Source organism: Mesoplodon densirostris, chromosome 19, assembly GCF_025265405.1.
Source record: "Mesoplodon densirostris isolate mMesDen1 chromosome 19, mMesDen1 primary haplotype, whole genome shotgun sequence".
Classification (NCBI taxonomy): domain Eukaryota; kingdom Metazoa; phylum Chordata; class Mammalia; order Artiodactyla; family Ziphiidae; genus Mesoplodon; species Mesoplodon densirostris.
This window is the reverse complement of record NC_082679.1, coordinates 16323055-16343693: the sequence shown is the minus strand read 5'-3', so window position 1 is coordinate 16343693 and position 20639 is coordinate 16323055. Positions and strand designations below refer to the sequence as shown.

At 55.9% G+C, this 20639-nt stretch overlaps 1 protein-coding gene across 1 annotated transcript; it reads right to left on the bottom strand.

Moving 5' to 3' along the window:
• Positions 1 to 2680: 2680 nt before the first annotated feature.
• Positions 2681 to 15642, bottom strand: ATP4A (ATPase H+/K+ transporting subunit alpha). Its single transcript, XM_060084804.1, has 22 exons — positions 15631 to 15642; positions 15404 to 15544; positions 15236 to 15295; positions 14540 to 14743; positions 13277 to 13390; positions 12786 to 13038; positions 12247 to 12515; positions 11352 to 11550; positions 10862 to 10971; positions 10641 to 10775; positions 9944 to 10136; positions 8715 to 8890; positions 8094 to 8230; positions 7856 to 8006; positions 7592 to 7760; positions 7346 to 7500; positions 5952 to 6075; positions 5337 to 5482; positions 3622 to 3755; positions 3103 to 3204; positions 2923 to 3014; positions 2681 to 2709 (listed from the first exon to the last, which is right to left on the bottom strand). Exons 1-22 carry the CDS (start codon positions 15640 to 15642, stop codon positions 2681 to 2683), a joined length of 3105 nt encoding a protein of 1034 aa, XP_059940787.1.
• Between the last annotated feature and the right edge of the window lie 4997 nt (positions 15643 to 20639).

Genomic DNA, 20639 nt, shown 5'->3' with positions numbered 1-20639 from the left:
TCTTGGTTTTGCCCTTGAGGGCCTATTTTGTGATTCTGAGGTCCTCAGATTAAATCCTGGCCTGAGTCTTCTTAGGGCGGAGTACAGAGACAGCTGCAGCCCAGTAGTAGAGCTGTCGAGCCCACCAATTTGGATGTTGTCCTGAATGCCACCCTTCTCATCCCACCCCTTCCCTGGTCTAGTAGGGCCAGCTTCCCGCCCCTTTCTCTCCCCATCCCTGAGGGGGATGGATTAGAAGCAGGGCTTTGAATGTCATGCTTAAGCTCCACCTGGATGCAAGTCCTGCCCACCTGGGAAGGTGCTCTCCAGTCCTGGTGTTCCCAGTGGGATCCCCCAGGGCATGGGATAGGGCAAGTGCCCCCTCCCTCCCTCCACGAGGCTGTCCAGGTCCTGCAATAATGTTATTTGACCCTGGGCCTAGGAGAGCACCAAGCACGGCTCTGTTCAGCTCTGCTGTGAGTCTTGGTGTTTTCAGAGGGAGCATTTACCCTAAGGTGGGGCAACCACCATCTAGCCCCACCTCCTCCTCATCGCTCCTAGTCAAGACAGGGTCCACAGGGGTCTTGGGTGGGGAGGTGAGTGATAGGTCACCCTGAGTTTGATATGAAAAGGGAGTAGATGGGGCACTCCCCCAGCCCACGTGGGTGGATACGTAGTGACACTGCTTTCTCCCATACCGCCACCCTATGCCCCACCTAGCCTTTTGCACATATTGGGACAGTGAAGGTTGCAGAAATGACTGTTAAACAACTATTTGCTGAGCAGGGACTCTGATCCAGGCCCCTTACTGGTGGCCACCTATCTGTGAAATAGCCCCAGCTTTCATGGGGCTCAGGGACAATCAGGGAGCACAGGCCAGAGAGATCAGGGCTGTGATGGGTGAAGCATGGTGGGAGTGGTGGGCCTGATTAGCTAGACTACAGTGATCAGGGCTGTGATGGGAAAAGAGGGCTATGTCTGTCCTGGAGGAGAGGATGTGTGAGCTGAGACCAAGAGGATGTTAGTGGAGCAAAGAGAAGAAAGCAGGTATCAAGGCCCGTGTAAAGGCCTTGAAGTCGGAGAGAGGGCCTGGCCTTTCCAGTGAAACAAGAGCTGGTTGGAATGAGTTCGGGGGGCGGGGGCTTGTGAGACTGCAGAAGTCAGCAGGGGCCAGATCACAGAAGGCTCTGAGCCTGGGCAGTGGGGAGCCACGGAGAGTTCTAGGCAGGGGAAAGACAGTCAGTTTTGGCTTTAGGAAGAGCTCATGGCTGCTGGGTGGATGGGGAGACTCAAGCCAGAAGGCCGGCCTGGACCAGGGCAGGGCCGGCAGGGGTAGGAGGAGAGTGGCTAGAAGCAGAGTAGACAGGTGGTGACCAGCTTATTTGGCCAGGTGGGGCGGGGGGCGGGGGGGGAGTAGGGAGATGACCAGTGAGAAAGGAAAGAGTGAAGGGGTCCAGGGTAACACAAGTTTGGGGTTTGTAAGCTCCCTGAGGGCTCATTACATTTCCCAGGGAGAAGGAGCTGCAATGATGGGACCGTGGGTGGGATCAGGTCTGGAGGATGATGCAGAGGCCAGTGTGGGTCCCCTTGAACATGCTGGGGGCAGGCTAGAGACAGACGTGGGCACCACTGCAGACAGAACTGAGGCCAGTGGGGGAGGGGGTACTGTGCCTATGAGGAAGGAGAAGCCTGGGGTCCAGCCAGAGAGACTCGTCAAAGAAAGGAGAAGAGAGGCAAGGGGACTGGGGAAAGCAGTGGCAAAGGTGGGTGGGGGTGCTGTGGACAGGGGAGTCTCCAACAGGGGAGTTGGAGGGCTAACTTCAGGTGAGGGGTGTGAGGAGGGGACCTGTGACGTGGCCTCCAGGAGTTGGTTGGGACTAACCAGCGATAGGGCGCCCATTGCAGCTGCAAAGGCATAAGTGGAATCAGAGAGGAAACTTGTGAAGTGGGGAGGGGATGCTTGAGGTGGAAAGGATTCTGACGAGAGGGAGAGTGGGTGCTGAGAAAGGAGAGCCCAGAGGTGGTGTTCAGCTAGCGGAGCAGTTAAAGGCGCCGCTCTGGAGAGGGCCCGTGGCCACGTCCAGCTCGCCTAGAAATGCTGTAACCTAGGCAAAGAGATGGGAATTCATTCCCCCAAGCAGTGTTTACTGAGAACCTACTATGTGCCAGGCTGTGTTCTAGAAACTGGAGATACAGCCGGGAACAAATAGCCCCTAAGTTGTAGGACTGTGGGAGATCAAAGGGGCTCATGAAAAAACACTTAATAAGACAATGCTCAGCACTGAATAAAAACACAGTGGACGTGAGCTGGTTTATTACTATCATGCAGACATGAGTGTGTTTTTAAAGACCCCCCAAGCAGCCCTCTTGCCGGCCTGGAGTCCTAAGGACAGAGCCACATCACAGGAACTGCTAGTTCCCACTCCCCTTCAAAGTCCCCCCACCATTCAGGAGGGGGCTTCCCTGAGGCCAGCTCAGAGGACTGGGCCTAGGGACTGCTCCTCCGGGAGGGTGGGTGGGGAAGGGGAGTGGGGAGGGTCACCCCAAGGTTGAGTTGCCGTGGGCCACAAGAGCAGACGCAGGTGGGGCTGGGACTCTTGACTGCTCAGATGTTTTGGTGGCTGTCCGGAGGGTCCCATGTGTCCCCCACCCCCACCCCTACTGTGGTGGATTCGAGGATGGCTTGAAGGCAGCAGTCCTTCTAGTAGTAGAGTTCCTGGTCCCACCAGCCTGGGAGAGAGAAAGAAAGGAGACTCAGTGCTTGGGGGATTCGGGGCGGGGCTGGGGTTGGGGGGAGCCAGGGGCTCAGAGGTTATAGCTCAGTGGTAGTTTGATATGGAGGGTCAAGGGCTTGGAGGTCAAGTATTGGAAATCAAAGTTCAGGGCCGCTGCTCTGAGAAAGTTTCAGCCCTCCGTCCCCAGGTCCCCAGTCTCCACACTCACTCCCTGGGCAGCAGCGAACTCCAAGTTTCCGGATCTCATCATAGACGAAGATGAGGAGGCCAAAGGGCATGGGGACCAGCCACCACTGGAACCTGAGGCACAGGCGAGATGGCAAGGTCAAGGCTATCCCCAGGTCTGTGTCCTGCAGGCCCACCCCGATGCAGCTCATAACCCCCTCACCGAATGGGCATGAAGTTGAAGATGTTGGGCATTCCAGGGCAGTAGCACAGGAAGCAGCCGATGCAGACCTGGAACACGATGGCGATCACCAGGATCCTGTTCCTGCAGGTGGGGCAGGACGGGAGAGGCTCAGGCTGGCAGACACGGGACAAAGATAGGCCATGAGGAGTGGGGGACCGGATGGGAATCAGGGTACTGGGTCAGAGGAGGCCAGATAGCAGCAGCAGGGAGATGTTCTAAACACCGAACACTGGCACGGCCCGCACCTCTCCAACAGTGGACACCGACCCTGTCAGCACCACCCCGTCAGCTGGTGAAACATAGACGGGACAGTTGAGAGGCATGAGGTGGGAGCTATTGGCCGCTATTGATAAGGAACGGTAGCACCTGCACGGGCGCATCAGCACATGCAGTGCTGGGGTTTGCTGGCTGCAGTAAGCCCTGGTCAGGGCCTACTGGGAGTTGCAACCAGGGCTCGGAGGGCAGGGTGGGGGCGGGGCTGGGGCCAGCTGGGGACACCTGAAGAAGCCCTGCTGGAAGGCAGAGAGGCGGCGTGTCTTGCGGATGAGGACGTCGGCAATCTGGCACATCTCAATGCTGATGAAGAACACGGTGTAACAGGTGTACTGCTGGTACAGGCGCTGCCCGAACGTCTGTGGGCCAGGAGAGAACACAAACAGCCTGAACCCAGGCAGAGAGCCTCTGCAGGCAGCCGGGCATGCAGGGCCTAGGGCCACGAGCCCCTAAATGCTCCTTCCCTTGCGTCAGAGGCTGGGTTGGGGGCAGAGGAGAGATGCAGGATCTGCCACGTTTGCAGGGCCCCAGAGTGCGGGGCCTAGAAACCTGGTCTAGTGCAGCTTGGCCGTCACTGCCTGGGCAAGCGGTAGGCCAGGCCAGTTGCTTTCATAATGAAAAGAGTGATGTAGAATGTTCTGGGCACCTGAAAGGAGGCACCTGGGAAAAGGGAATTCGAATCCTGAGGCAGGATTTTCAAAGTCCAGTGACTCCAGGACCAGGGCAGATGGCAAAAATGACCAAAGTGGGCCAGGTGGGCCTTTGAGGAACACGACACATGCCCTTTCAAAGGGAGTAGCCACTATTCAGTCCACTTCTTCAGTATAACTTTTTTTTTTTTTTTTTTTTTGCGGTATGCGGGCCTCTCACTGTTGTGGCCTCTCCCGTTGCGGAGCACAGGCTCCGGATGCGCAGGCCCAGCGGCCATGGCTCACGGGCCCAGCCGCTCCGCGGCATATGGGATCCTCCCAGACCGGGGCACGAACCCGTATCCCCTGCATCGGCAGGCGGACTCTCAACCACTGCGCCACCAGGGAGGCCCAGTATAACTATTTTTATACATATCAATTAATTGTGTAAGGAACACTTACTATGCTCCAGGTCCCAAGTGTTTCACATGTATTATCTCATTTAATCCTCCTAATAATCCTAAGAGATGGATTGGTGGTATTCAAACTTCAACATACATCAGAATCCCCAGAAGAACTGGTTAAAACACAAGCCCCACCCCCAGAGTTTCTGATCCCAGAGGTCTGAGGGGGAAACTGAGAATCTACATTTCAAACAAGTTCCCAGGTGATGCTGCTGGTCTGGGGACCACACTGTGAAAATCACCGCGGTGAAAATCACTGAGATAGTATCAGTATATTAGTATGCTCTCCACTTTACAGGTGGGCAAACTGAGGCACAGAGAGGCAAAATACCTTGCCCAGGGTCACACAGCTGTGGGGAGCAGTGGCAGACAATGAATCCAAGCAGTTTGGCTCTAAGATCTATATTCTTAACCATGACAGTAAATGTTTAAGGGGAATATCCTGATCTGTCGCTCTATAGGGCAAACTAAACACGCCTGCTAGCCAGATCTAGCCTCTCTGTGCTCCAGACTTCCACTCAAGTCAGCCATACATGCAAATGCTCTGTGTAAGTGATGCTGCGGGGAAAATAACAGAATGGGGGTGGGGGTCCTGGCTCCACACCTGAGACGATGTGTTGCTTTCAGGGCAGAGAGGACCCATCTGCAGCTGGGGTCATCAGAAGCAGGAGTTCGGAGCTCAGGACAGTGGTGGGAAAGGCCCCTCACCCCAGAACTGGCAGAGAGCCTGGGTGTCTGGGAGGCTCTGGCTGAGCTCAGTCACACGTGGAGGAATGAGTGTGGGCCACACTCAAGGTAGGTGGCATCCCATGAGTCACGGGACTCATGGGATGGGGCAGGGGCTCACCCACTCCTGGCCATAGCTGTCCTGCAGATCTTGTAGGTGGTGGTTCTCCCAATATGGCCGGAGCCCCACACACAGCAAAGGGAACCAGCCCTCCTGGGCCATGGCCGTGAAGTAGTCAGTGAAGCCAGCAAATGACTGGATGGCACCTGGGAGAGAGGCAAGGAGGCACAGGGAGACAGAGATGGAGACACAGAGAGACAGGGTCAGGGACACACACACAGAGACAGGAACACAGAAACAGTGGCATGGAGACAGACAAGAACACAGTGACAGACATGGAGAGACAGACACAGAGACAAGGACTCCAAGAGAGATCGACAGGGACACAAGAGACAGGGCGCAGAGAGAGGCAGGAACAGAGACGCACCCAGAGAACCCAAAAAAGACAGGAGGCAGTGACCCAGAGACAGGGTCGTGGAGAATGAGGCCTGGGACAGAGAAGAGACACTGGGGACCACAGAGACCATTGTGTGCAGACAAGGACTCAGAGAATGACAGAGACCCAGGATCAAATGCAGACACCAAGATCCAGAACAAGGCAGAGCCCCCGTTAGAGACTCCACAGCAGGCGAGCAGCCCTGCAGGGGAGCCCGCGCCCCGCCCCCGGGCACGCACCGATCTGGAAGTAGGAGTAGGCAGCCAGGGGCTCGTTGACCAATCGGTCACGCTTCGGGTTCCGTGGACGCAGGTGCATGATGTCACTCTCGGCCTTCTCGTACGCCAGGGACACAGAGGGGAACTGGCCGGGAGTGGAAGGAACTGGGGTTGATGGCTCGCCTGGGCCCCTGTCCCTGACTCTCTGGAGCCCCCCTCCCCGCTGCAGTGGGCAGGGACAAGTGAGGTTAGGAGGCAGGACCCACGGTGGCCACACAGCCACACCTGCCTGGACGGCCTGGGTCCGGCTGGCCCTTGTCAGGAATGCCGGCATGTCCAGTCCACATGTGTGTGCCCACCTGTCTTGGTGTCCATCTCCATCAGAGCATCTGCATTATCTCTGCTATTGGGCGTTCTCTGTCTCTGCCTTTCTCGGCCCCCCTCCTCTCCGTCCTCCTCCTCTCTGTTTCTTCTCTGGGGTCCTCTGGTCTTGGCCTGTTCCCCTGCTGTGCGCTCTTTCTCTCTTTCTGTCCCTGACTTTCTTCATTTCTTTGTCCCCATCTCCAGTCTCTTTCTCTGTGACTGTGCCTCTGCTTTTTTGTCTCTGTGTTCCTGTCTCTATATCTCCCTTTGTCACTCTCTATCTCTGAATCTCTTCTGTCTCTCTGCGTACATGTGTCCTCCTCCCTGCCCCCCACCCCATCTGTTTGTGGACACAGAGTGGCAACAGAGCGTACTGACTGAGGGCAGAGGTGCTGGGGTACCTGAGTACCTGGGCTTGAATCCCTGCTGTGCCACTTATTAGCTGTGTGACCTGGGGCAAGCCGCTCAAGCTGTCTAAGCCTCAATTAGCTCATCAGTAAAATGGGTATGATAAAGAAATAAAGCTCATCTCATAGAGTAGTTATGAGGACAAAATTAAGTAATTAATGTGTGCCTGGCCCAGAGCAGACATTATGGAAGTGCTGTTGAATAAAGACGTGACATGGCCATGCATCTGGCTGCATTTGTGGCTGGATCTGAGGATCTTTTCTGTCTCTCTGCCTTGGAGTCTATCTGATGCTGTTTATCTGTCCATGTCTGTCGAGGGATGTCTGTCTGTGATCCAAGTTTGGCCAGATATCCATGTCTGTAAAATCTCTGTTTGTCTGAGTGTCCGTATCTGAGTCCATGTGTGTCCATGAACCTGTCCCTGCCTATCTGAGTGTCCACCTATGTGTCCCCGTCTGTAATTCTGTCCGTGGCTACTTTCCTGCCTGCCTGTGTGTCCACATCTGGCTGTCTGGTATACACACATCTGTATCACTCTGAGTCCAAGACTTTCCGTGGTGGTCTCTGTCCATCACACCTGTCTGTGGGCATATGTCTCTGGGCACTGTGTGGGTGGGGGGCACTGGGGCATCATGTAGACTCACGATGTCGGTACAGAGTTCTATGAAGAGGATGGTGATGCACCCGAGGGGCAGGGGCACGCTGACGGTGATGTAAATAAGGTACGGCGTCAGTTCAGGGATGTTCTTGGTCAGTGTGTAGGCGATGGACTTTTTCAGGTTGTCAAAGATCAGTCGGCCTGTGGGAGTACAGCAGGCACCTCAGTCTCCTCAGAGCCCATTTCCTCCTGTGCCCACACTGCCTGCCCCCATCTCTGACCCAGCCCGGACCCTGCTCCACGCCTGTCACAATGGAGGCAAAGTTGTCATCCAGCAGGATCATGTCGGCTGCATTTTTAGCAGCATCCGAGCCGGCAATGCCCATGGCCACGCCAATGTCTGCCTTCTTCAGGGCTGGGGAGTCATTCACACCATCCCCCGTCACAGCCACGATTGCACCCTGCAGGCAGTGGGTACAGGTGGGAGGTTGGTCAGTGAGAGGGCAGCCCAGGGCCAGCCAAGCCCACCTGCCTGACTTCATCAGCAGGGTCGCACCAGTCGCTGGCAGCTCTCCACAATCACCAGCTTCTGCTGGGGGCTGGTACGAGCAAACACCATCTCAGGGTGGGTACGCAGTGCCTCGACCAGCTCTGATGGGTCCATGTCCTTCAGCTGCATGCCATTGATCACACAGGCGCGGGCATCCCTAGAGAGGGAGGTGGGAGGGCATCGCTGGGGCCTCAGTCTGTGTGGGGTGTGGGAAGAACCAGGAGGAAGGCTGAAGGGGGCTTACTTCCTGTTAACCTGGTCCACGGGCACACGGAGGCGGGAAGCGATGTCCTCCACTGTCTCACTGCCTTCCGAGATGATGCCCACACTGGATGCAATGGCCTTGGCTGTGATGGGGTGGTCACCTGTCACCATGATCACCTGTAAGGGGAACCAGCAGACCCTTGGCCCCTTCAGATTAACCCACTCTCCCTGTCCTCCCCAGTGGACATCCCCCAGCCCCAACCACAGTGATTGGTTCAGGGATGAACATGTGACTCAATCTGGTACAACTGTCAGAGAGGCATTCTTTTTTTGGTGGAGCGGCTAAACAGGTGGGACGTTAGTTGGAGCTGCTGGAGGGTCGTCATCTTTGTCCACCACAATGGAGAACTGCTTGAGAATAAAGCCAGCAGAGAGAAAAGCAGAGCTGAGATGTGGAGAGAGGCAAGTTCCTAAAGACATTGAACTCCTGGATCCAGCTATACCTGAAGCTTCATTCCCCAGAACTTTTCAGTTCTTGAGCCAATATATTCCTTTGTGGTTCAAGCCATTTTCGGGTGGGTTTCTGTCACAGGGTCCCTCATCCCCAAATACTGCCATCCTCTGTTCTCACCCCTGCCTGGTCCTCTCCCCAGGGACATACCCGGATGCCTGCTGTGCGGCACTTGAGCACAGCATCAGGAACAGTGGCCCGGGGTGGGTCTATCATGGATACAAGTCCCGCAAAGCACAGGCCACTGGATGGAAAGTTCATGTCCTCCACGTCAAAGGCATAGCCATGCGGGTAGTCCTTCTCACTCAGGTAGAGCTGGCAGAAGCCTGACCAGAAAACAGGGAAGTCAGAGAGGAGTCCTGGGTGAACCCTTTCATAGCAAGGCCAGGTGATGAGTAAAATGACCAGGTGCCTTGCACCAAGCACCTATGGATGCCTGACCCTGTGCTGAATCCTTCATTCACATTACAATTAACCCTCTGTATCCACAGGTTCCACATCCGCAGACTTAACCAACTGTGGATCAAAAATATTCCGGAAAAAATTCCAGAATATTCCAAGAAGTAAAACTTGAATTTGCCACACACTGACAGCTACTTACAGAGCATTTACATTGTATTAGCCATTATAGGTAATCTAGAGACGATTTTAAGTATATGGAAGGAAGTGCATGGGTTATATGCAAATACTCCACCATTTTACATAAGGGATTTGAACATCTGCAGATTTTGGTATCTGTCGGGTAAGGGTGTGGGGGAGTGTGGTGGGTGTCCTGGAACCAGTCCCCATAGATACTGAGGGACAACTGTATCTGAATCCATCCCCACAACCACTCTGTGAGGCTACTAGCATCCTCATCTTGCAAATGATGAAACAGGTTTAGAGAAGGGACGTTTCTTGCCAGAGGTCACACACCAAGTAAAGTGGAAGATCCAGAAATTGGACCACAGGTTTGTGCCTTCCGGAGTTGAGGCAGGGGTTAGGGAAGTTTAAGGAGTCGAGACAAAAATTGGCGGGGGTTGGGGGGGAGGTCAAAGGGTCAAGAGGAGGACGCTGAAAGGCAGAGGTGAAAGAAAGCAAGGGCAGGTCATCAGCTGGGGCAAGAGCTGGGGAAAATCAAGGGATCACAGGTTGGGTCAGGATAGGTAAGACCCAGGTGAGAACAGGTTGGGAGAGGTTGGGTCAAGGTAGGCATTGAGGACAGTGTTCAGGACTGAGAGAGGGAAAGTCAAAGCTGGGCGTGTAGACTGGGGCAGGTCAACTGTCAAGCAAGGATGGGAAAGGTCAGGGTCAGGGCTGGGCCGGGAAGGTCGGGCAGGCTCCGTGCTAGCGCCTCCTCGCACGCGGGTTTAACCGCTACCCTGGCTTGGGGGTCTCACCCAGGACGCGTTCGCCCAGGCCTCCCAGGCTGAGGTAGGCAGTCTGGAAGGCCTCGCGCCATTGCTCATCCAGCGGCAGCTCCTGGCCCTTGATGAGGATGGAGCTACAGCGCTCCAGGACGCGCTCTGGGGCCCCCTTCATTACAAGCACGTGCCTCGGGTCGCGCGGGTCCTCCAGGGTGTGGATGGACAACTGTGGGCGGAGGAGGAGGCGGTGTTGTGGGCGAGGTCAAGAGGGAGGGGCGGGGCTTGGGGAACGGAGGGGCTGACGGCGCCCAAGCGCTGCCGAAATAGCCCTGGAAAGGTCAGGCTGGGACCGAGGGTGAGGGGCTTGCTTGGTGGGCAGGTCCTTGGTAGAGGCTGAGGTTTGGGGCGGACCTAGGGGCCTAGTTAGGGGACTGGGCGTGGGGAACGGGCGGAATTTGGGTCGGAGTTGGACTGGGGTGGGATTTGGATTAGAAGCTTCTCCCCACCGAGGGCCTGACAGCTGAGAGTGGGCGGAGCGCCCGGGACCTCGGTGGGGTTCGGCTGTGGGCGGGACGGGAGATGTGGGTGGGGTTTGGCTGTGGAGAGGGAGGGGACTAAGAGTGAAGCCCAGCCGCAGGCCAGTCCTGAATGTGGGTGGGGCCTGCAGTGGGCAGGGCTTGTTGTGGGCGGGACCGGACCGTGGGCGGGGCCGGCCGCGGCTGGTGCACACCTGGAACTTGTTGGTGGAGTTGAAGGGGATCTCGCAGACTTTGGGGAAGCGCTCGCGGTAGCCCATGGCATTGCCCAGCGTCAGCTCCGAGAACTTCAGCAGCGCAGTCTCCGACGCGTCCCCGATCACGATGCGCTGGGAACGCAGGCCGGTGTCAGGAGCGCTCCCGGCTGCACCAGGAGGCTCCGGGTATCCCCTCCCCCGAGCGCCCCGGCTCTCACCTTGGGCACGGGCACTGCGTCCTGGCCCGACTTGAAGGCAGCACGATTACACAGGGTGAGCACGCGGCACAACGCCCGCCACGTCTCCGAGGACTGGTCAAACGTCTGCCCTGGAGGTCAGGAATCCAGGCTGGGGCCGCGAAGGAGCTCTCCCATACCAGAACCGAGCCCCGCCCCCCGGAATCAGGACTGGATCCCCGCCCCAGACCTGGGTGGGACCCAAACAACTCCTCATACCCCAGGACGGAGCTTTCTCTCCAGACTCACTATCGTCTCCCATGAGACCCAGTAAGTACCAAGCCCCTTCACAGACTTGCAGCTTAGCCCCCTCCCTAGACCCAGGACGCAGCCCTTCGCCTGATCAGAGGGAGCCCCCTCTCCATTAATGCAAAGCCCTCCCCACGCTCCCTTCAGGAACCGCAGAGCTCCCCGCTAGGTCTCCACCATCTACCGGATCCCGCCCAGCTGCTGTCTCCTCCCACCCCCACACCTGACTGGTCTTCTGTAGTGTCAGCCGAGTGGATGTGGTTGTCGAACCACAGATGGGACACAGTCATGCGGTTCTGAGTGAGGGTCCCCGTCTTGTCAGAGCAGATCACTGACGTGGAGCCCAGTGTCTCCACTGCTTCCAAGTTCTTGACTACACAGTTCTTGCTGGCCAGCCGCTTGGCTGTCAGGGACAGGCAGACCTGCGGGAAGGGTGAGGAATGCAGGCGTGGGGACCAGGCCTTGCTCCCAGTCCCACTTCCCTCCTCTCCAGGCACCGGGGATCCTTTACCCTCGCCACAGTACTGCGTATGCAGCATCCCCCTGCAAAGGGTAGGCTTTTTCTTGCCTCCAAGCTTTTGTCCAGCCTGTGCTTTCCACTTGGGATGCCTCCCCTATCTGTCCACCAGATATACATAGCCAGGCCCTGCTCTAAGCTGCCCTAGCTGAGATTCTATAATTTCTCTTATCAGCACAATCAAAATGAGAAAACTAACATTCCCTGAGCCTCCTCTTGGGCTGGCCCTGGACTGAGTGCTGACTCTTGAAGGCTACCCACAGCCTTCAACACTGGACCTCAGCCTCCTCCTGTCAAAGTCCCTGCCTGTTCATCTCTGAGTCCTCAGCGTGTGGCACAGGACATGGCCCAGAGTAGCCCCGGGGGGGTGGGCGGTTCCTGAATGGATGGGATAAGTGGACAGATGGGGATGGGGGAGAGGATGGGGGGAGGATGGGGGGAGGATGGGGGAGGATGGATGACGGGAAGGTGGGTGGGTGGATGGGAGCAAAATGGATAGATGGACAGAGAGGGAGAGGATGGAGGGAAGCCCGGATGAACGCACAGACAGAGGGACAGGCCTCTCAGCTCACTGCACTGCTCTTCTGCTTCCCCAACTCACCGTGACAGTGGCCAGCAGCCCCTCAGGCACATAGGCTACCACAATGGCCATGAAGAAGACCATGGCCCGCAGGAAGGTGTAACCAATGCACATGGCCACTATGAAAAATGTGGCACCAAAGAGGATGGCCAGGCCCGCGATGATGTCCACAAAATGTTCAATTTCGATAGCGATGGGTGTCTTCTCATTTTCTACTCCCGAGGCCAGTGATGCGATGCGCCCGATGATGGTGCGGTCGCCGGTGCTCACCACCAGGCCCTGCGCGGTGCCTGCAGTGGGGCCAAGAGGGTGACTCAGCGCTGGGTGGGCAGCACTGGGGGCGCGCACAGCGGCGTGAACCAAAGGAGGGGCAGTCATGGAAGGTAGCGGGGGCAGCGTGACCTGGGAAGGGGGTGGCAATAATGGGAGCTAGAGAGGCAGTGTGACCCGAAGAGTTGGCAGTCATGCGACGTAGAGAGGCAGTGTGTCTCAGAAGGAAGCAGAAGGGGGCAGTGGAGGCAGCGTGGTCAGCCGGGTGGGTGGGTGGGGACCTCACGGACCCTCAAGGCACATGGTGGAGAAGAAGGCGATGTTGCGGGTCTCCAGGGGGCTCTCGTGCGTGCACTCAGGTGAGCGGGTCTGCGGCTCAGACTCTCCAGTCAGCGAGGAGTTGTCCACCTTGCAGCCCTGGGCCTGCAGGATGCGGATGTCAGCTGGCACTCGATCTCCGCCTTTCATCTCCACCAGGTCGCCCACCACCAGCTGATCTGCGTTGATCTGGAACTTGTCGCCATCTCGGATCACCGTTGCTTGCTGTGGGGCAAGAGCACCAGAGTTGAGCGGCGTAGGGAATGGGGGTAGAAGTTGCTGCATGCGGTGGGGAGGCGGGGAGGTGAAAAGTGGGGAGAGGTGAGGACCTGTGGGGAGAGATGGAGGCCAGGGATGAAGGGCAGGCTGGGCCTGATGGGAGGGGCCACAGAGAGATGCCAGGAGACTGCCAGTGCCCATGTGGAGACTTGGAACCTCAAGTGGCCAGGGGCTGGGGACCCACCTGGGGCACAAGGTTCTTGAAGCTGGCGATGATGTTGGTGCTCTTAAACTCCTGATAGTAGCCGAAGCAGCCAGTGACCACAACCACAGCAATGAGGGCCAGTGCCAGGTACAGCTGGTGGAGGTGGAGCGGGGCTGGGTTATGACTCGGTGCTGGAAGCTCCCTGCCTGAGGCCACCTGCCTGCTCTCTGGTGCCCTGGTAGTTTTCCTCCAAGGTCACCTCCGTGGTTTTCCCCCACTCTACTAGGAAGCCTCAGGCACTATTTCCTGTGACCTGTGTCCCTGTCCCCATGTTCTTCATATCCCACATTCAACTGCCCTGTATTCTGTGTGTCTTATGTGCCTGTGTCCATACATCCCATTTCCTCTGGCTCTGTGGCCCCATACCCTATGACTTGTGCCCCATGTCACCATGCACCTTGGTGGTATGTGTTCCATTTTCCTGTGCCCCCCAAGTCTTGCGTTCCCCACAGTCCTCTGTTCCATGTTCCCGTGTCCTAAATTCCCTGTGTTCCAAGGTTCATATTCTGTGTTTTCATCATCTGTGTGCCATCCTCTGTGTCCCCTGTATCGAACAGCTCCTGTGCCCTCACGTCCCCACTTCCACGTGTGCTGCAGATCTCATGCTTCGTTTTCTGTGTCCTCCATGACCAGTGTCCCATGTCTCAAATTCCAGGTGCCTACGTCCGATGTCTCCCCCTGTCTATGTACTCTTGAGTCCCCGTTCTGTGTCACATGTCTTAAGACTTTTCAAGCCTCTGTCCAATGTCACATGTCCCTACATCCCCATGTCCCTTGTCCTGACCCCGGTCATATATCCAATGTCCTCCTGTCCTGCATCTCACTATTCTCTATGTCTCTGTGCTCCCATGTCTAATATCTTATGTCTCTCCATGCACTGTGTCTTGAGTCTTGTGTCCCCATGTGTGAGTCCCAGTGTCCCCTGTGCCCTCTGTCCTTGGCCTGTCCCATGCCCTCTGTTTCCCAAGTCCCATATCTTAAGTGTTGCATGTCTATGTCTTTGTATCCCTGCTTACGTCCTCTATCTCTGTGACACAGTCTCCCCTGTGTCCCCTGTGACCTATGTCCTTGGGTCTGTATCATATCCCAGTGTCCTTCGGCCCCCATGACCCATGTCTTAGAGATGTTTTCCACCTCTCTATATCCCCATCATATGTCATTCGTGTTATGAGTCCTATGCTCAATGTCCTCTGTCCCCCAGGTCCCTGTGTCCCATGTCTGGCCCCAGCACCCGCCACTCACATTGTCGTCCGTGGTGAGGTCGCCCTCGCTGGCCTGGATGGCAAAGGCAATGAGGCAGATGGCAGCGGCCACCCACATGAGGCACTGCAGACCGCCCGCCAGCTGCCGGGCGAACTTGACGTACTCGGGGGTGCCCCGCGGCGGCCTCAGGGCGTTGGGCCCGTCCCGCAGCAGCAGCTCGGCGGCCAGGCTGGCAGACAGGCCCTGGGGGCGGGAGGAGAGGGTCTTGGTGGTCACTAAGGACTCTCCTCTCATCAGTGAGAGCTCCCTTTCCCTGCCTCCCTCTCCCTGCCCCGCCCCTTGCCTTGCGCCTCTTTCTTTCTCCGTCTTTGTTGCCGCCCCTCTCCCCATCCCTTCTTTGTGTCTCTCTCTTCTCTCCCACCTTTCTCTCGGTGTCTTTCTTCCTGCTGTTTCTGTCTCTCTTCTGTCTCTTTTTATCTGCTTCTCTTACCTTCTCTCTCTGTTTGGTCTGTTTGGCCCTTTCTAATGTGTTTCCCTCTCTCTCTCTTTCTCTCTCTCTCTCTCTCCCTCCCTCCCTCTCTCTCTCTCTCTCTCCCTCCCTCCCTCCCTCTCTCCCTCCCTCTCTCTCTCCCCCACCTCTCTCCCTCCCTCCCTCTCTCTCTCTCCCCCCGACCCCGCGCCCCCCACCCCTGGCTCCTCTTTCCTATACCCACCCCTCCCTCTGCCCCAGCTCACCTTGGTCGCACTGGTCTGGTATTTCTGTTCCAGCTCGGGCACTGACAGCTGGTGGTCGTTCTACATGGAGAAGGCACAACACTCACTGTCTCGTGGGTCCCCACCCCTGCCCTTGCCCAGCCCCACCCAGCCCCCCACCCCACCAGGCCCCCTGGGGCCTCTGCTCACAATCTCCATCTCCTTCTTCATGTTCTCCAGTTTCTCCTTCCTCTTGCCCCCTCCACTGCCCGCCTTCTTCTTGCTCATCTTGGCTGCCACGTCCCCACTGGGACCAGGACCCAGCTCTACCTGGTACAGCTCATAATTCTCCTAGGGGTTGGGAGACGGGGAAGGCATTAGGTCCCTCTGGAACCCCTGCCTCCAACCTCCACCCCCCGACCCCTGACCCTACTCACTGCCTTCCCCATGGTGCCCGGTGTAGCCACCCTCCTTTGCCGGAGACAGAACTGGGACCTGGACCAGCCCTGATATACCCAGGGAGAGAGGAGGTGGAGCAGGGCGGACCTGATTACAGCTGATCACGGGGCTCCTTGGGGTGACCTCCAGGCCTGGGCAGCTTGGGCATTCCCTACTGGGCTGCTCTACCTGCCCAGACCCCATCGCAACCTGTCACTGAGATCAGGGAACCACTGGGAATAGCTGTACTAACAAGAGGAATAGCAAACATATGGTGCTCATTATGTGCCTGGCACTGTGCTAAGGGCTTTCACATATTAATTTATTTAACCTCACAACTACCCTTTGAGGTGAGTGCCATTCTTACCCACTCCCCTTACAGATGGGGAGACTGAGGCACAGAGGAGTGAAGTCACTTGCCCATGTCCCCAAGCTAGGACGTGGGAGGCAGGACTCAGAACCAGGCAGATTGGCTGCAGAGTGTCCCCTGTTAAGCCAAATAGCAGGCGCCAGACACCTGGAGGAGGGGTGGGGGGCAGGGTGCTCACAGCAGTCGCTGTAATAGCTGTCAGTTCAGAGCACTTGCTCAGTGCTGGCTCTGCCCTGTGCGCTTTGCTTGAATGCTTACTTAGCTCCTCACGACAGCCCTGCAAAGTTACGTTCTCTTATTAGCCCCCATTGTACAGATGGGGAAACTGAGGCACAGAGAGGTCAAGGACTTTGCCTAAGGTTGCGATGACTAAGTATCAGGGACAGGATTCCAGCCCAGGTTTGACCCCGGAGCCTGGCTCTCATATGGTACCATCAATGAAAACACTCACACTTCACAGCAGCACTGCCAAACATGTGCCAGGTACTACACATATGTGATCTCATGGGTCCTTGCAAGAAACCCCTGTGAAGGCAGCACTATTATTCCCATTGTGCAGAGGGGGAAACTGAGGCTCAGAGGACCCCAGAGGCATGCCATACTCCAGCTACAGCCATCACAGCCCTCAATCATTCCCCTGTCCCCACCCCAACCTGCCCAGGTGGGGAAACCACGGTGCAAAGTGGGGAAAGGACTTTTTGAACTTGGTGCTTAGTGCCAGGTTTGAGGTCTGGGAACCCCCTCGAAAGCCCTCCAGTCAGGGATCTCCATGGGCAGACGTGAGGGGCTGGCCTGGTGGAATGGCAGGTCCTTGATATTCTCATGCTTGGGCCTCACAGGGTGGACGTGTCTCCAGGGGCAAGTGTGGGTAGATCTGATAAGATAATTGCTTTGGCGATGTCCTTCTCTTCTGGGGCAGGTCACCTGGGAGCAGCTGGAGCCTCTCCCCACCACCACCCAGCTACAGGAAACCCCAAGAGAGGAGGCAGGGCTGAAGTCACACTCACTGCCCTTACAATGAGTCCACTCGTTCACGGGGGGCTTCTCTCTCTCAGTCACATGTGTAAAACAGCTTGTGTTACTCCTCTGCTTACAACCCTCCAAGGGCTTCCCTTCTCACTCAGAATAAACTCCAAAATCACTCCTGCAAGCTCTGGCCCCAGCTCACCTGCCCCAGCTGTCTCTACTGCCAAGCCGTTGGCACTGGCCTTGCTGTGCTTTGTACAGGCCAAGGTCATTCCTGCCCCAGGGCCTTTGCACCTGCAGTTCCTTCTGCCTGGTACCCTCTTCCTTAGATGTCAGCATGGCTTTTTCTCACCTCCAAGTCTCAGCTCATATGTCACCTCTTCAGAGCGTCCTCAGTTATAATACTGCATCCCCATCAGGCTCCATCCCCTCACTCTGTTTACACACACCCTTTATCCCAACCTGACATTGTATCTCATTTGTTTGGTGTCAATCTTGTCCCATGAGAGGGAAGACCGGGACTTGGTTGTGTTTGCTGCTGTATACACAGCACCCAGAACAGTGCTCTCAGACACACAATAGATGCTCAATAGTCACTGTTGGATTGAAACAGGATTTATCTCTTTGAGTGGTTGGGAACATTCACTTGCAAACTTGGAGCACCAGCCAGGCTCTCAGGAAGTCTGTCATTGGGAACTCATCTGGTGCCCCTCGCTGTGTCCAGGGCCTGGGGCAGATATGCAGTCATGCCTGTACAGACTAGGGAAGCCCACAACCTAAGTCACAGATGGAGAGACTGAGGCACCATCACTGGAGGCAGAGGGCTGACCTGTGATACTGTGCAGACCTCTGTCAAAACTCAGGGACTCTCCTTCTCTGGTCCCTGTCTCACTTGTTTTTCTCATTTCTTAGTTTTGTTATGTTAATTTTCAATGCTTTATATTAAATATTTTAGACCTACAAGTTACAGGGATGGTAAAATGAACTCCTGCCTACCCTTCACCTAAATTTAACAACTTGACCACGTCTGTGCTAGATAGATAGATAGATAGATGATAGATAGATAGATAGATTTTGGCTGAATCATTTGAGAGTAAGTTAGAGACAGGATGCTTGTCTATCCATAAATACTTAGGCATGTGTCTTCTATGAATAAGGACACTCTCTTACATTACCACAGTTCAATGATCAAATTCAAGAAATTAACATGGATATGACATTATGAACTAACTTAGAGAATTTATTTGAATTTCCCCATTTTTTTCCTCTCCTGTCGTTTTCTTGGTCCAGGATCCAATCCAGGACCACACTTCGCATTTAGTCATCCTGGCTCCTTAGTCTCCTCCAATCTGTGACATTTCCCCAGTCTTTCCTTGCCTTTCATGACCTTGACATTTTGGAAGCTATCTCCATTATTTTGTATAATATCCCTCGGTTTGAGTTTGCCTATGGTTCCTCGTGATTGGCAGAAGCACAGCCGAGACGTGTGTCCTGCATCCTGTCAAGGCGGGCTTTATTTTTGAGCCTTCAGGCAGTTTGGAATGGGGTAGACATTTGGGGGGTATCAAGAGGCTTAGGTAATGACCAGAGGGCTGTTCTATGATCTCTTTATTTTCTATTCAAAATGCTGACACAGTCACAGTTGGCACTCAGCTGGACTGGTGATTCAAACAGTGGAAACACAGCCTCTGCCTGAGCCCCCAGACCTTCCACACCCAGCCCAGCCTGACCCTACTCTAGCCTCAGGGCCTCATCCATTCTGACTGGTCAGTGCCCAGTTAAATTTTTTTTTCAGCCCCCCTGATTACACAGCCTTCAGATGGTACACAGCTTTCAAGTTCTGTGTCTTTGGAGGATCTTTGCTTGTGCATTTATTCCTTCATTGCGTGTCCAAGCACCCCTAACCCTGTCTCAGGAGTGGACACAGGCGGTTGCCCACAGTCAGGATCTGGATAAAGTGGGAGGTGCGCCAACGTTGGCACTTGACGCGGCGCCGGGGCGGACTGTGCCATGTGGGGAGGGGACGGGCAACTCCCAGCACCATTCGGGGGCGAAGACTTCTCACAAGAACCTCACAAGCATGACACGATCCATTCAGCACGGTGGAGCAAGATTTCTCTGATCCTGGGGCACACGGATCATGGAGAATTTTTTGAGAACAATTAATGGTCAGAATTGAAAAAATTTTTTCCTGACTGTTAGAGGACAGACTATTAAATGGATGGCGGACATCTGAGTCGGTTTTCAGGGGAATTTGAACAAGAGTCTCCTAGAATCATGACCACAGACACTCTTAGGGGCTCAGCGTCCTACAAGGCCTGCTGGAATCAGACCCCTGGCTGTCCCTCCTTCTTCCCCTGTGCCACTTCCCCTCCATGTTTTAGGATGTCCGCTTGTCAAAACGATCATTTCAAGGGAACTCCCCGGCGGCCCAGTGGTTAGGACTCCTCGCACTCATTGCCGAGGGCGCGGGTTCAATCCCTTCTCAGGGAACTAAGATCCCACAAGCTGCGCAGCGAGGCCAAAAAAAAAAAAATCGTTTCAAGACTTTGGCACGTGCAGTTTCCTCTGCCTGAAACACTCGCCCTGTGTCCTCCCCACGTTCAACTACCTCTTGTCTTTCCTGCTCCAGCACAGATGTCCCTTCCTCCAGGAAATCTTCTGGGACAACCCGCCAGACTGGGTCAGGTACCCACCCTGGGCTCCCACAGACCCCTAGGCTTCCCTTTCCCAGCCCTGACCACTCTGACCCTTAATTCCTCCTTCACAAGCCTGACCAGTCTGGGCTGTCACTATTTGGTGACATTTCACCTCCCCGCTGGACTTAGAGGATGGGATCCAGGATGCCTCAGTCACCACTCTGTGCCTGCACCACCCAGCCCAGAGTCGGCCCAGGCTGGCCTCAGGGAGTGTTTGCTGAGTGAAAGAACTCATTGTGACCTTGATTTTCTGTCTGTGTTTGGCCTCTGATAAGATAGTGGACTCAGCAATGCCCTTCGCCTCCTGGGCAGGTCACCCTTCCCCCACCTGCATCCCCCACTCCAGACCCTGGGAAGACTGATGCTAGGGGTCCAGCAGGCAGGCACCTTGCTTCCTCTTCTTCTTCCAGCTGGCAGGGGAGCAGGCAGTGGGTCAAGGAGTGAGGGGCAAGGTCGCCCCAGCCTGGCTAAGCTGGCAGCCAGGTCTCCTGTGTTCTGCTCCTTTCCCACCTTTGTCCAGAAGTGCAAAGGTCAACTGTCCTCAGGAAATTGCCAGGCTTCCTTATCTGGGATCTTAAAATCATACCCCGAATCCAACCATCTCTCCCTTCTCTGCTCCCACTCTGGTTCAACTTCCATCCCTTCCTGTCTGGGCTCTCGCAGCACCCTCCGCCCTGGTCTCCCTGCTCCCATCCTGCCCCTACAATCTGCTCCCAACATGAGGCCAGAGGGAGCCTGTGAACCCCTGAGTCAGACCAGGGCCCTCCTGGCTCAGAGCCCTCCTGGGGCTCCACCTCACTCCAGCTAAAAGCCAAGTCCTCACATTGGGACCCGAGGTCCTGGTGAGCTGCCCTGTTGCTTCCCTGACCTCAGCTCCTCCCCCCCTCCCCTCCCCCACCCCCCGTGCCCCCAGGTCCACACCAGCCACACTGGCCTCCCTGCTGTGCCTCAGACACAGTGAGCAGCATCCTGC